General features: G+C 43.1%; 1 protein-coding gene across 2 annotated transcripts in view; it reads right to left on the bottom strand.

The window, feature by feature from the left end:
* SPECC1L (sperm antigen with calponin homology and coiled-coil domains 1 like) overlaps window positions 1-12323 on the bottom strand; it is a 64863-nt gene that overhangs the window by 29615 nt on the left and 22925 nt on the right. For both annotated transcript variants that reach the window (XM_063416441.1, XM_063416440.1), the window contains exons 5-9: window positions 9892-10099; window positions 4100-4173; window positions 3440-3615; window positions 2063-2229; window positions 354-445 (exon numbers count right to left, since the gene is read on the bottom strand). In XM_063416441.1, the coding sequence (XP_063272511.1) occupies window positions 354-445; window positions 2063-2229; window positions 3440-3615; window positions 4100-4173; window positions 9892-10099 (717 nt within the window). The remainder of the gene's footprint in view (window positions 1-353; window positions 446-2062; window positions 2230-3439; window positions 3616-4099; window positions 4174-9891; window positions 10100-12323) is intronic.

Here is a 12323-nt window from a genome sequence, read left to right as displayed (position 1 = left end):
ACAGACCTTAGTCCACTGCCCATGGGGATTACTGCTGTTTCCCTGCCAGGCACAGGACTAAGAACTGACAAACAGCAGCTCTAAAACTAAGAAATGCAAATGAAGTCTTCCTCTCATGCTTTTTAATAGTACAGGAATAGCAATGGTTGCGAATATTTAACAAGAACTTCCAAATTTCCAACGTGCTTCTCAGTGAAAGACATGTTAGACTGAACAGTTTAGTAATTACTTACTTAAGGCAACATTTTATCATTATTTCCCCAGCAAGTCAGCCAATATTTGTATGTTACCACTCGTAGTTTCACACAATCTTCTTCACAGAGAAGGATTAAGTGCAGTCATAAAACACCCACCTGCATAGGAGATACAGCAGCAGCTGGGGGGGTTTTCATGGGACTTGGGCTCAGGGGAGTGCGAGGAATGGTGGCAGCAGCAGGGCTTGGAACTAGGAGAACATGGAAAGGAAGCCATGGTGAGCACGACACTGCTCTGCAGAGCAACAGGAGACTGCTAAAGCCAACCCGCACCTTGTACTTTACATTACTAGTTTTGCCAGATCACACTCTCAGAATTTCAAGTAGCAATTGACTGAAAAGTCATTTGAAAGTATGCCTACACATTTACTCCCCTGCAATTACCTTCATTTGCTGTCTTTCCATCATCCGTGGTAAAAGCCTGAGTTTGCTGGGGGTGGACAAGGCTAAGGTGCAGGATACTATTACCTTGGCAGATGGAAATCATGGCATTACTAGTTCTCTGATCTTCAGACAATTAAAGACATAGCAGCAGGCTCCTGGCTCTGCCAGTAATACAAGAAAGATAAACTACATCACCTGCTTCACCTTCTTCTTTGATTTTCTAATCAAAGTCCACGAGGGCTAGATTATTATATACCTTCAATTCTGGGATTAAACAAGTAGCATTTTTAGAAATGTATGAAAATAGAAAAATTCTAAATTGGTGAATCAGGGATCTGATGATTTAACAACATGATTAGACATGAATGCTGAGGTAGAAGGCAGATACTAGCTTGGAATAAAAGATTCCAAAGAAGGGAGAGGGGATTTATCATTTAACTAAACTACCTGGCAAGAAAGCACCTTCCTCCAGTAACACACCAAAAAAACCTTCTAAATTAACACTAGGAAAGTCAAAAACTGTAAATACCTATGAACAAAATGAGCAAGCATGGAAATAGAAGCATTTACAGAATGGTTAAATAACAGAGAGGGTTCTGTATCAAACTTCCTGGTTCTAAGCAGTGAAAAGCAGCTTTGCTGTACTGTCTCTGCTAACTCAGCCTGCCTCAGACCAAGCCTTTTTACACGAGACTTTTGGTGACTTTGTTGGACATGAAAGCCAAAACCCAAAGACCTGGCAAGGGAAGTATTTTAATCCATACAAGGTCTCATACACAATTAAAGGTGAAACCCAATTATTTCTCATTTCAGAATAATTACTTGGACTCCTTATTCTGGTCACCTATAGAGAAGAACACCACTTCTTCCCACAATCAGAATCACAGTAAAGCCCATTGTCCCAAGAGTGAGACTCCTTTCATTTTAGAAAACATCTCCTATATCTTTCAATAGGTGATACTGGCTGGATCTTACTTTTTAACTGTCATCAGAGCTCTGAGTATAAGATATAAGTTATTAAAAGAAATAAACTCAGCTCTAGCTATTACATGGCTTTTCAAATGCTTAATTTGGTACATTAAGTTCACATTTTAATAATCAGGCTGAAATCAGCTGTGCTCCCAGCTATAATTATGTGTGTCATATGTGTTTATGTATTTCTAATATACAGGAGCACTGAATCAAAGCATCCAGCATATGAGTCACTGGCAATGCGACAGCAAAGAGAAAAATAAAGACAAGACAAAAAAAGGATGCTTGCATTTAACTGCAGTGCACAATCTGTTCTGCAATCCAGTTTGGGTTGGTTTGTTTCAGCCATCCCTTGGGGGTCACGACAGGATAAAGCAGTTTGAGTGAGCTGGGCCTTCAGGGATGACCACGAGCACAGGCAGAGGGCAGCCCGTGCTGCTGGGGACACTCACCTTGGGAGGAGGCACTGTCAAAGGACTTGATGAGCGTTTTCACAGTGGGAGTGGGCTCTGAGGAGGTGGAGGATCTGCGGCTCAGGCCCATTCCTTGTCTCAGAGCTGCCAGATCTCTCTCGACTGCATTCATGTAATTGTACACTCGACCGCGCTCTTCTTCCTGCCTGAAGTCAAGGTGTGCTCATTTAGGGCATTTAAAAAACATTTTAACGTGCAAAGTCTTAAAGAAAGTAACACAAATTGAAGCTGAATTAAAATCTGTGGTTCAAATGGGTCATTACATTAATCTAGCTTTCTTTGCACTGTAATTCAGAAATAGATTATCAACCCAAATTATCACTGTAAGTTCTTACTATTTGTCAGCAACAGAGCTCAGCATCTGCTAAAGAAGTCTATCAAAATAATATTTGATATAAGGTTTAATTCCTGCTCCCATCTCTCACACACACACAGACTGAAAAAATTGAGACTTCAGGATTTCATCACTCCACATGAAAATAATCATCTCAGAGAGGAGAATTTTTTTCCACCCAAATAAATGGAAAACAATTCAATACTAAGGAGGTAAGAATATATTTCTGGTATACCTCTTTAGGCAGCATCAACTTTTCCCCAACTTTCACAGCCTGTGTTATCTCCTATCCTACTAGATGCTGGGCTAAATGTAATGGAAATCCTACCAAATTGCCATCCATGCAGAAAACAATTGTTTTATATATACACATCACAAGCATTGTTACTGTAAGCTATAGACATATCTGACCCCTAGAGACAATGTAGTCAGGATTCAAATAGTGCTTTTTGAGGACTTTAATACTTCTGAAAGACAGATAACTCAGTTTCTAAATATCTGGAGCACTTAATTCAAGCCACAGTACACCACAATTTGGATTATTTCTGTTTTTATATAGAAAGTACCTCTAATTATCAGTGGAAAGAAAACAGTATAAGTTATATGCAGAACTAGATGAAGGTTTCTTCTCAGGTAAAAATGCAGCTGTGTTTTTAACCACACCAAAAGCCTTGGCTGCTAATAAGAAATATTAATGATGGTACAGAAAAGGCAGCACTGTTTGTTTTTCACACTGAGGGAAGCAAAAACCACTTTTAGCTGTTAAACTGGAAAAGTCCTCCACTTCAACCTGGTTTTGTAAAACCCTGGGTGGATTAAGCACACAGCATAAAGAAACAAATATTGCTGTTGTAAGTGTACCTGTTTTGACCACAAAGCAGCATAAAGCAGCTTGCTGCAATACTGATCCTCACAGCGAGAGGATTTACCAACTTCTGGAGCCTCACTAACTATGAAACTGGATTTCCCAAACTGCACCTCCCCTGCAAAGGAGACCACCTATCCCTGCTGCCACTGCGTACTTGCGTGACTTTATCTCCTCCAGCTCCTTGGTGAGCTTCTCGTTTTTCTCCTGTGCCTCGTGCAATCGGCGCTTCAGGTCCCCGATCTCCTCCTGGGCCTCGGACTTGATGTCGTTGGCTATGACCACTGCAGTCTGCAGGTCTGCCTGGAACTGACGCCACTCTGCTGACTCCTCCTGCAAGCAACAATTTGGGAGTTCAAAATACAAGTTATCCTTATTATTCATCGTTTTCCTATGGTGTTAAACGAAATGATTTACAGGAATGACAGAGGCACTTGTCCGGTGTTGGGCACGACCTAACTCCCAAGTTAAATTGAAGAGGTTTTGTTGGAAATAACTAGACTTTGTAAGCCATATATTTCTTTTTTAGAGGCAAATAAAATGTTCAAAGTGGAGGAGAAAAATATTTCATATTAAACTCCACATCCAAATACACAGCAACATTTTCTCCTCAGCCAACATCATATCTTTGTGACACTGAAAAATTTTTAGCATTGTTTAGTGTCTGTAGGTTAGTAAATCTATTCCCATTATGCCTATCTTTCAGAAATAATTATTTTATTGGCATTGTATCTAGAATTATTTTTTCACAACTTCATATGCTGGTCTTAAGACATTCTAAGATAACAATTTATTGACTTTTTCTGTTGTTACCCACCCGGAGTCTCCTGTGAAGATTCTTGATCTCTCTTTCCATGTCATGCTTTTGATCCTGAAGTTTTTTAACTGTATCTGGAAAAAAAAAAACCCAAAAGTTAAATTCCCTGTATGATCTTACTCAAGGATTTATTTACTAAAAATGAGTAACTGAAAAGACCTGCAAATGTTTTTGAAGACTTACTCAGAGAAGACACTTTTATAACCAAAGACATCTGATGAAACACAGTATGAGAAGAATAATTTGCCAGAGGGTGTTAATAGGTACACACTCCTCTGTGACTGGTAAGGGGAGCAGCACAAGCAAACTCAATTCTTATACAAATCCCAAATCACAATAGTAAAATGAAAAAGCAATAACAAAGAGCAAGTAAACAAGGGAGGCAATTGAACATGAAAGGATCCTAAAAACATCCACGTCTGGGGGTTTTCCCTCCTCAAACATAAGCTGCAGCTACACAAAGCCTTTGATTCACAGTTTATTCCTGCCACAAAGCAGCTGACATAACACTTGTAGCCGTGCCTTCCACAGGGACAAAACTGAACTCATGTCCCCAAGAATCTGACATTCTTGTCTATCAAGCTCCTATTTGAGGTCAAAGCAAACTATATTTACAGCAAAAAGCCAAACAGTCTGTGAGCTCGTGTTGTGAGAGAGATGGTCCCTAAATCTGTCAGCAGTGACACAGAAGGGGTCACAGCCCCATCGCCAGCAGCTCCTGTGTGGCGTCTGACAGACTGGCTACTGCAATTATTATTCATTTGTGGCTTGATTCAATACACCAGGACAATGTCACTGATTCCTCCATTCGTAAAACTAATCAACTAATAAAGAAGAACACAGCATCAATTTCTAATTGGTGTGTCACTTCACTGATCCTTGGACTCTAGGATGTTTTATTTCTGTAGTATTCATGTGACTGTAAAAACTGTAAAAATGATGGAGAAACTGGCTAAATGCATTTTGTTGTTCGGGTTCATTATCCCAACACCTGCTGGAAACAAATATTTATTTTTCCTGTATATTAGCAATGCTCTTTCCACAACATGACTGAAGGTGCTTAATACATTTAGGCTGTCCAATACACAAAGCCTTCCTCAATGGCCCCAAATACAGGGACTTTTTAAGTCACAGTTCATTTCTTTACGAGACCCACATAAACCTCAGCTGGCATGATAACATGATAACCTTTCAAACTTGGAAAAGTTGGGGCATTAAAAATAGACAGATACTTCTGTATTTATCTCCTCCTTGCAAGACTGCCTATTTTAAGTTGCACCCAGCTGATCTTTAAGCTTTGAAGATAAGCCTACAGGGTGGGCCACTCAAATCTCATGCTACTGTGATACTCAAGCAAAGCCCTCCAATTTTTAGCTTGTGTCTTTATACAGAACTTGTTTGAGCTAAATTCAGAACTAGGAGGCCAGCTTTAGGCCAAAGTTATAAAACTTGCTCCCCCCACCTTTTCCTTTAAATACATTTTGGAACAAATCATGTTGATGTTCATTTTAACTTTTAAAACAGTTCAAAGAAAAAATGTTTTTAAAAATAAAAGTTGCAGTACTACTAAAAGCAAGTTATCTAAAAATAACCACAAACCAGAAACCATAAATGCACCCACAGTTAAAGCTTATGTAGTGCCATTGTTTTGAGCTTCTGTGAGTTATGAAACGCACCATTAAATTTTAGTGTATTTATGCTTTCAAGTAAAACAATGGTCTGAATATTCTGCAGGTACCATAAATAATACAGAGCAGTTTAGAGCAGTTGTTGGAAACAGTGCTCTCTCTCCTCCCCAATCAACCAAGGAGATTAAAAACACCAAATTGCAACTGAATTTGAAATGCAGTGAGAGATTATGACTAATATAAGTGATTTCACCTCTTCCACCAACTACAGCCACAAAATTCAAGTAGTCAAAATAGGCAGAGGCTGCCATGTGGCACCTTCCCTTTCTGCATCCTTGCAAACTCCACACTCTGCTCTAACACACAAAACCCTTTCCACCTCCATGGGCCTGAATTTTCAGTATGGTAGGACAGGTACTTCTAGCATTATCCAGTCTCCTCCTTTTAGGGATCATAGACAACAAAGACTGAGATAAAAGAAGAAGTTGGAAACACCCTAACTACATGTTAGGGTGAATGAAGAACAAGGAGATTCTTCTGATGAATGAACAGGATAAGCAGAAATGGCAAATCAGCCAGCTCGTGTTTTACTGTAGGATCCAATTACATCTACATTTCACAAAATGATATTGAATTAAGCCACAGTTTGACAAGGCTTTGCCTCTACCTAAGAGGCAGAAAAAAAAGATTATAGGACACGCAGACTACAAATTGTAAAGAAATCTTTACAGCTAGGGCTGGGGGTGGGAGGAAGAGTTTTGTAAGGCTACCAGAGAAAAGCTATCATGAGGCTCTGTATCTGCAACTTTTACTAACTATAATACAACTAGCAGTTAGAATTTATCACTATGAAATAAAAATGCATATCAACATTCAGTTGCTTAATTTCAGTAGTTTCTGGGAAAAGAAAAAGGGGGAAAAATACTAATATTCAGACAGGAACAGTAATTTCAGAACAAATGACATGCCAATTCCTGGGAAGGGACACTAAACCAAGTAATTCTAACACAGGCAATTCCACAATGGACACTCCCACAGTTTTTGTACTGGTAACAGAGGCATGCCTTATACTGGGAGAGAGCATTTTGATTCTTTAGCATAGGAATGGCTACCCCAGCACAGAAATACACAGAGTAGTGTAAGAACTGCAGCTCCCTTCTGTAAGGAAGAAGCACTGGGTACAAATACCAAAGCTGAGGCATTTTGTAGATCAATCTTGCTTTTGAGCTCATCATGTCAGACAATACTTCTATACAGGAAGAAAAATGACTTATTAAGGATCCACCATTAGCAAAAAAAAAAAAAAAAAAAAGTACTAAAAAGGTGAAAAAAAGCACAAGAAATGAACATCTTATTGGCTTTTCCAACACTTGGTTAGAAAAGGCCTAAATATGGTAATATAAACATTTCATTTCATAACTGCTGTCAAGATCCTTTTCAAATAAGATATAGCAGAATTAAAACACTGTCAGATCCATAAAAGAACTATTCACTGAACATTAAATATATCCACCTTCTAGCTCACCTACCCTTGTCCTAAAAATTTCCTGACTTACATAGTTACAGACTAGGAGAACTTACATGCACCTGTGCTAAGAGAACAAGCAATGATGATTTCTGTGCTTCAGAAGAAACCTCTGAGAAGTGGTAAGCTAACCTACAAATAACATGTTTTCTGCACATCAGAAGTCAAACTTTTCTGGAAAAAAAAATCCCCACAAACTTTTATTAACTGCTTGGGAGAAAAAAAAGGTTTCTCTTTCCCCCTTAGTTACTGTGGATGACTAATGTGACAGCTGGGCCACTGCCTACTGCAAGTTTTTGGGAGTTGGAAGTGAAACCAGAGGGAACACGCCATCTAGTGCAGTGTCAGCCCTCTCCACTGTCCTCCCTCCCCGCTGCCGGCTTCAGCTCAGCACAGCAGGGAGGATATAAAACATACAGACTATTTGAATAGTTCTTACTTTTTACATACAGTAAATTGTAGAATATCCTCAGTTGGAAGGGATCTATCAGGAGCCTCAAGTCCGAATCCTGGCCCTGCACAGGTCACCCCAACAATCCCACCCTGTGCCTGAGGGCATTGTCCAAACCCTCCCTGAGCTCTGGCAGCCCTGGGGCTGTGACCGTGTCCTGGGGAGGCTGTTCCAGTGCCCAGCCACCCTCTGGGGGAAGAACCCTTCCTGGTATCCAACCTAAACCTCCCCTGACTTAGCTGCAGCCATGTCCTCAAGTCCTGTCTCCAGTAACAGAGAGCAGGGATTGAAGACCACAACGAGCTCTCCCCTCAGCCTTCTCCAGGCTGAACAAACCCTCAGCTTCTCCCCAGGGTTCCCCTCCAGGCCCTTTGAGCCCTTTGTTTCAAACTCCTCATCCCAGCAGAAAGGAGCTGAGCTGCAGTGGCTGCAGCTCTCACCACAGCTGGGTGGATGTCAGGAACATCCTGTGTGTTCTTCATCAATGCAATTTGCATCCTGCTGCACACATCAGAGACCCCTGTTTCTGCAGGCAGACATATTAATAGCTAAAATGGGACAGTTCAATACCCACATTACTGTGAAAAGTGTTCCACTGTAGGTTCCTTGTGCCTCTTTTTGGTGTTTGAAATGCCCTAAGTACCAGGCCTTGGAGTGTTTCCCCTTCCTATATTACTATTTGTGTTGATTAATCATTAAATTGAATGAACACTCACCACCTCATCTATGAGGCATCTTTCTCCTAAGTGTAAAGTCTGTCTTTAGTAAAATCTTTAAGTTATATTTTTCCATTTTGTGATTAGAATTCTGTCTTTTAAATGTTGTATGTACCACCTCAAAGTCCCAGGTTTTTCACAATGTCCTATGCTGTCACTACTCAGAGACTACCATGAAAAACCTCCTCTAAGAGGTTTAACTATGAGCCCACAATCAACAGAGTTTTCAAGCTGTCAGAAAAAATACACTTTTAAAAGTTTATACAATTCTTGGGGTGCCATCCTTTCTTACTGCCACTAGATGCCACTCTCCTTCCAGCATGTAACTAAAACAGCAGCTTGCTTCCCCCCAAAGGATCACGTCAGGACACTGCCTGGTCCAGATGAATTTTCCAAACTATTTCAAGACCAATGAATAACAAAGACTGTTCCAATTTTTGTTGAGAATTTCTCCCCTGGCAGAGGTTTGTCTGCCTGAATTTTTACCAGTCGAAATTAAATATCTGACGGCTGGTTTGTACCCATAAAGCAGAAGCACCTAAAAATCAGAGCTGCCTTGTAATCAGGTATTTATAGGCAGATTTCTAAATATCTGCTTGACTACAGTGCTGTTCCCTGCATGAGTGTATTTCACTTAATGGACAAAACAAAACTAGCAAAAAAACTGTTCAACCTTTTTGAGTTTTTGCTCCAAAATTACTGTCTTTTAGCACAGAAAGGGAAAAAAATTCAAAATAAAAACTTAAAACTATTTTGTAAAGAGAAGCAGTGATTGTTTTTCAAGATAAAGAAGGGTTGCTTAGGGAAACAACACTCACAGCCATGTCTGAAGATACTGAGCTTGAATAAACCATTTAGCTTGCTTAAGACACTAACTTTTCTTGATAGCAGCCCAATTAAAACCCTTTCTATGAATATTTCCCTTGTTGTTAGAAGGAATCATGCTTTTTTTTGTTGTTATCTTGTTTCATCTTTGAATAACATGGAAGACTACCAGATATTTGAATTCTTTAAGCAGCACTGTGCAAATACAGCTTGCCAGGGTAGAGTTGCCTGTGTTCTTATTTAGATGGAGACTAATTGCAGAATTCCAGCCCATGGTAGGAATGTCTGAGCAGGTCTCCAAGATCAGAGAGGGAACTAAGGCACAGAGAGCTAGACAGCTACACAGTAAACATGTTTTCTACTGCATGTTTTTCTACTTTGAAGAACAACTTGAAAACAGTATTAGTAGATATCATACTTGTTCTCTAGTCACAGGTTTTTATTCCCACACCAACTACTAAGTGGGTCTGGAAAAGCTAAGCCAACTTGATTTTTTTCTTCCCCTAGTGTGCAGGGATTTTGCAAAACCTAGTCTGACTTGAATTCAGATACACAAAAGACAAGTGGAAATATTTTCAATATTACAGTGTTCTGCTTGAGCTTTTCTTAAATTATCCTTTCTCCCAAGAGAAATGCATAATACTTACTCTCCAAATCAGATATGATAAGATTGTCGTGAAGCTTCACAGCACGGTGCTGCTCTACTTCATCCTCCAACTCAAAGATGGTTTCTTTCATGTCACTCCTCTCAGTCTCCTTCTCATCTAGCTCTGTCCGAAGCTTTTCTAGAGTCATATTGAGGTCCTCAATTTGTTTCTTGGCTTCTTCTTGGAACACTCGATATTCATCTTCAACCTAAAGAAGAATATATCTTATTGCAGATTATATGTACTTTTAGTGTTGTAACTACCACACTTACAATCTATTTTTGCAACCAAAAAATACAGCAGAAATGTAAGCCTTTGACCATACATTGTTCTAGTGCAACTCTTTTCCTGGGCCAAGTTAAACTTTTTTTATTCCCAGGCTGGATATCTGAGCATCCCCAGCTACTCTAAGAGCAGTGCCCTGCATACAAGTGAAGCAACACCACCATTGTATCAAGGCTGAGGTTGCATGAGCAGCTGATCCTATTTAACATCCAGCTGCCGTGGAAAAGGGGTAGGGCAGGGGGAAACTCTTTAGCCTTCTTTTCTCTTGTCAACAGAGAAAAAGTCTGGTCTCTTGTGCATCGATTTTAGTGCTTGCTGGACCTGTGTGATGAGTAATTTCCTTAAGCAAGTGTCACAATTGTGTGTGAGGTGTTTTAGTGAGTTGAAGCAGTTCTCAGAGGAGGCTGTTAAACCATTAAACAGAAAAAAAAACCAAAAAGGGAAGGGAAGGGAAGGGAAGGGAAGGGAAGGGAAGGGAAGGGAAGGGAAGGGAAGGGAAGGGAAGGGAAGGGAAGGGAAGGGAAGGGAAGGGAAGGGAAGGGAAGGGAAGGGAAGGGAAGGGAAGGGAAGGGAAGGGAAGGGAAGGGAAGGGAAGGGAAGGGAAGGGAAGGGAAGGGAAGGGAAGGGAAGGGAAGGGAAGGGAAGGGAAGGGAAGGGAAGGGAAGGGAAGGGAAGGGAAGGGAAGGGAAGGGGCGGGGCGGGAAGGGGCGGGAAGGGGCGGGAAGGGGCGGGAAGGGGCGGGAAGGGGCGGGAAGGGGCGGGAAGGTGCGGGAAGGTGCGGGAAGGTGCGGGAAGGGAAGGGAAGGGAAGGGAAGGGAAGGGAAGGGAAGGGAAGGGAAGGGAAGGTGCGGGAAGGGAAGGTGCGGGAAGGGAAGGTGCGGGAAGGGAAGGTGCGGGAAGGTGCGGGAAGGTGCGGGAAGGTGCGGGAAGGGAAGGTGCGGGAAGGTGCGGGAAGGTGCGGGAAGGTGCGGGAAGGTGCGGGAAGGTGCGGGAAGGTGCGGGAAGGGAAGGGAAGGGAAGGGAAGGGAAGGGAAGGGAAGGGAAGGGAAGGGAAGGGAAGGGAAGGGAAGGGAAGGGAAGGGAAGGGAAGGGAAGGGAAGGGAAGGGAAGGGAAGGGAAGGGAAGGGAAGGGAAGGGAAGGGAAGGGAAGGGAAGGGAAGGGAAGGGAAGGGAAGGGAAGGGAAGGGAAGGGAAGGGAAGGGAAGGGAAGGGAAGGGAAGGGAAGGGAAGGGAAGGGAAGGGAAGGGAAGGGAAGGGAAGGGAAGGGAAGGTGCGGGAAGGTGCGGGAAGGTGCGGGAAGGTGCGGGAAGGTGCGGGAAGGTGCGGGAAGGGAAGGGAAGGGAAGGGAAGGGAAGGGAAGGGAAGGGAAGGGAAGGGAAGGGAAGGGAAGGGAAGGGAAGGGAAGGGAAGGGAAGGGAAGGGAAGGGAAGGGAAGGGAAGGTGCGGGAAGGGAAGGGAAGGTGCGGGAAGGGAAGGTGCGGGAAGGGAAGGTGCGGGAAGGGAAGGTGCGGGAAGGGAAGGTGCGGGAAGGGAAGGTGCGGGAAGGGAAGGTGCGGGAAGGGAAGGTGCGGGAAGGGAAGGGAAGGTGCGGGAAGGGAAGGGAAGGGAAGGGAAGGGAAGGGAAGGGAAGGGAAGGGAAGGGAAGGGAAGGGAAGGGAAGGGAAGGGAAGGGAAGGGAAGGGAAGGGAAGGGAAGGGAAGGGAAGGGAAGGGAAGGGAAGGGAAGGGAAGGGAAGGGAAGGGAAGGGAAGGGAAGGGAAGGGAAGGGAAGGGAAGGGAAGGGAAGGGAAGGGAAGGGAAGGGAAGGGAAGGGAAGGGAAGGGAAGGGAAGGGAAGGGAAGGGAAGGGAAGGGAAGGGAAGGGAAGGGAAGGGAAGGGAAGGGAAGGGAAGGGAAGGGAAGGGAAGGGAAGGGAAGGGAAGGGAAGGGAAGGGAAGGGAAGGGAAGGGAAGGGAAGGTGCGGGAAGGGAAGGTGCGGGAAGGGAAGGTGCGGGAAGGGAAGGGAAGGTGCGGGAAGGGAAGGTGCGGGAAGGGAAGGTGCGGGAAGGGAAGGGAAGGGAAGGGAAGGGAAGGGAAGGGAAGGGAAGGTGCGGGAAGGGAAGGGAAGGGAAGGGAAGGGAAGGGAAGGGAAGGGAAGGGAAGGGAAGGG

Source organism: Prinia subflava, chromosome 19 (assembly GCF_021018805.1).
Source record: "Prinia subflava isolate CZ2003 ecotype Zambia chromosome 19, Cam_Psub_1.2, whole genome shotgun sequence".
Taxonomy (NCBI): domain Eukaryota; kingdom Metazoa; phylum Chordata; class Aves; order Passeriformes; family Cisticolidae; genus Prinia; species Prinia subflava.
The sequence above is the reverse complement of the archived record's forward strand: the minus strand, read 5'-3'. Positions and strand labels throughout refer to the sequence as shown.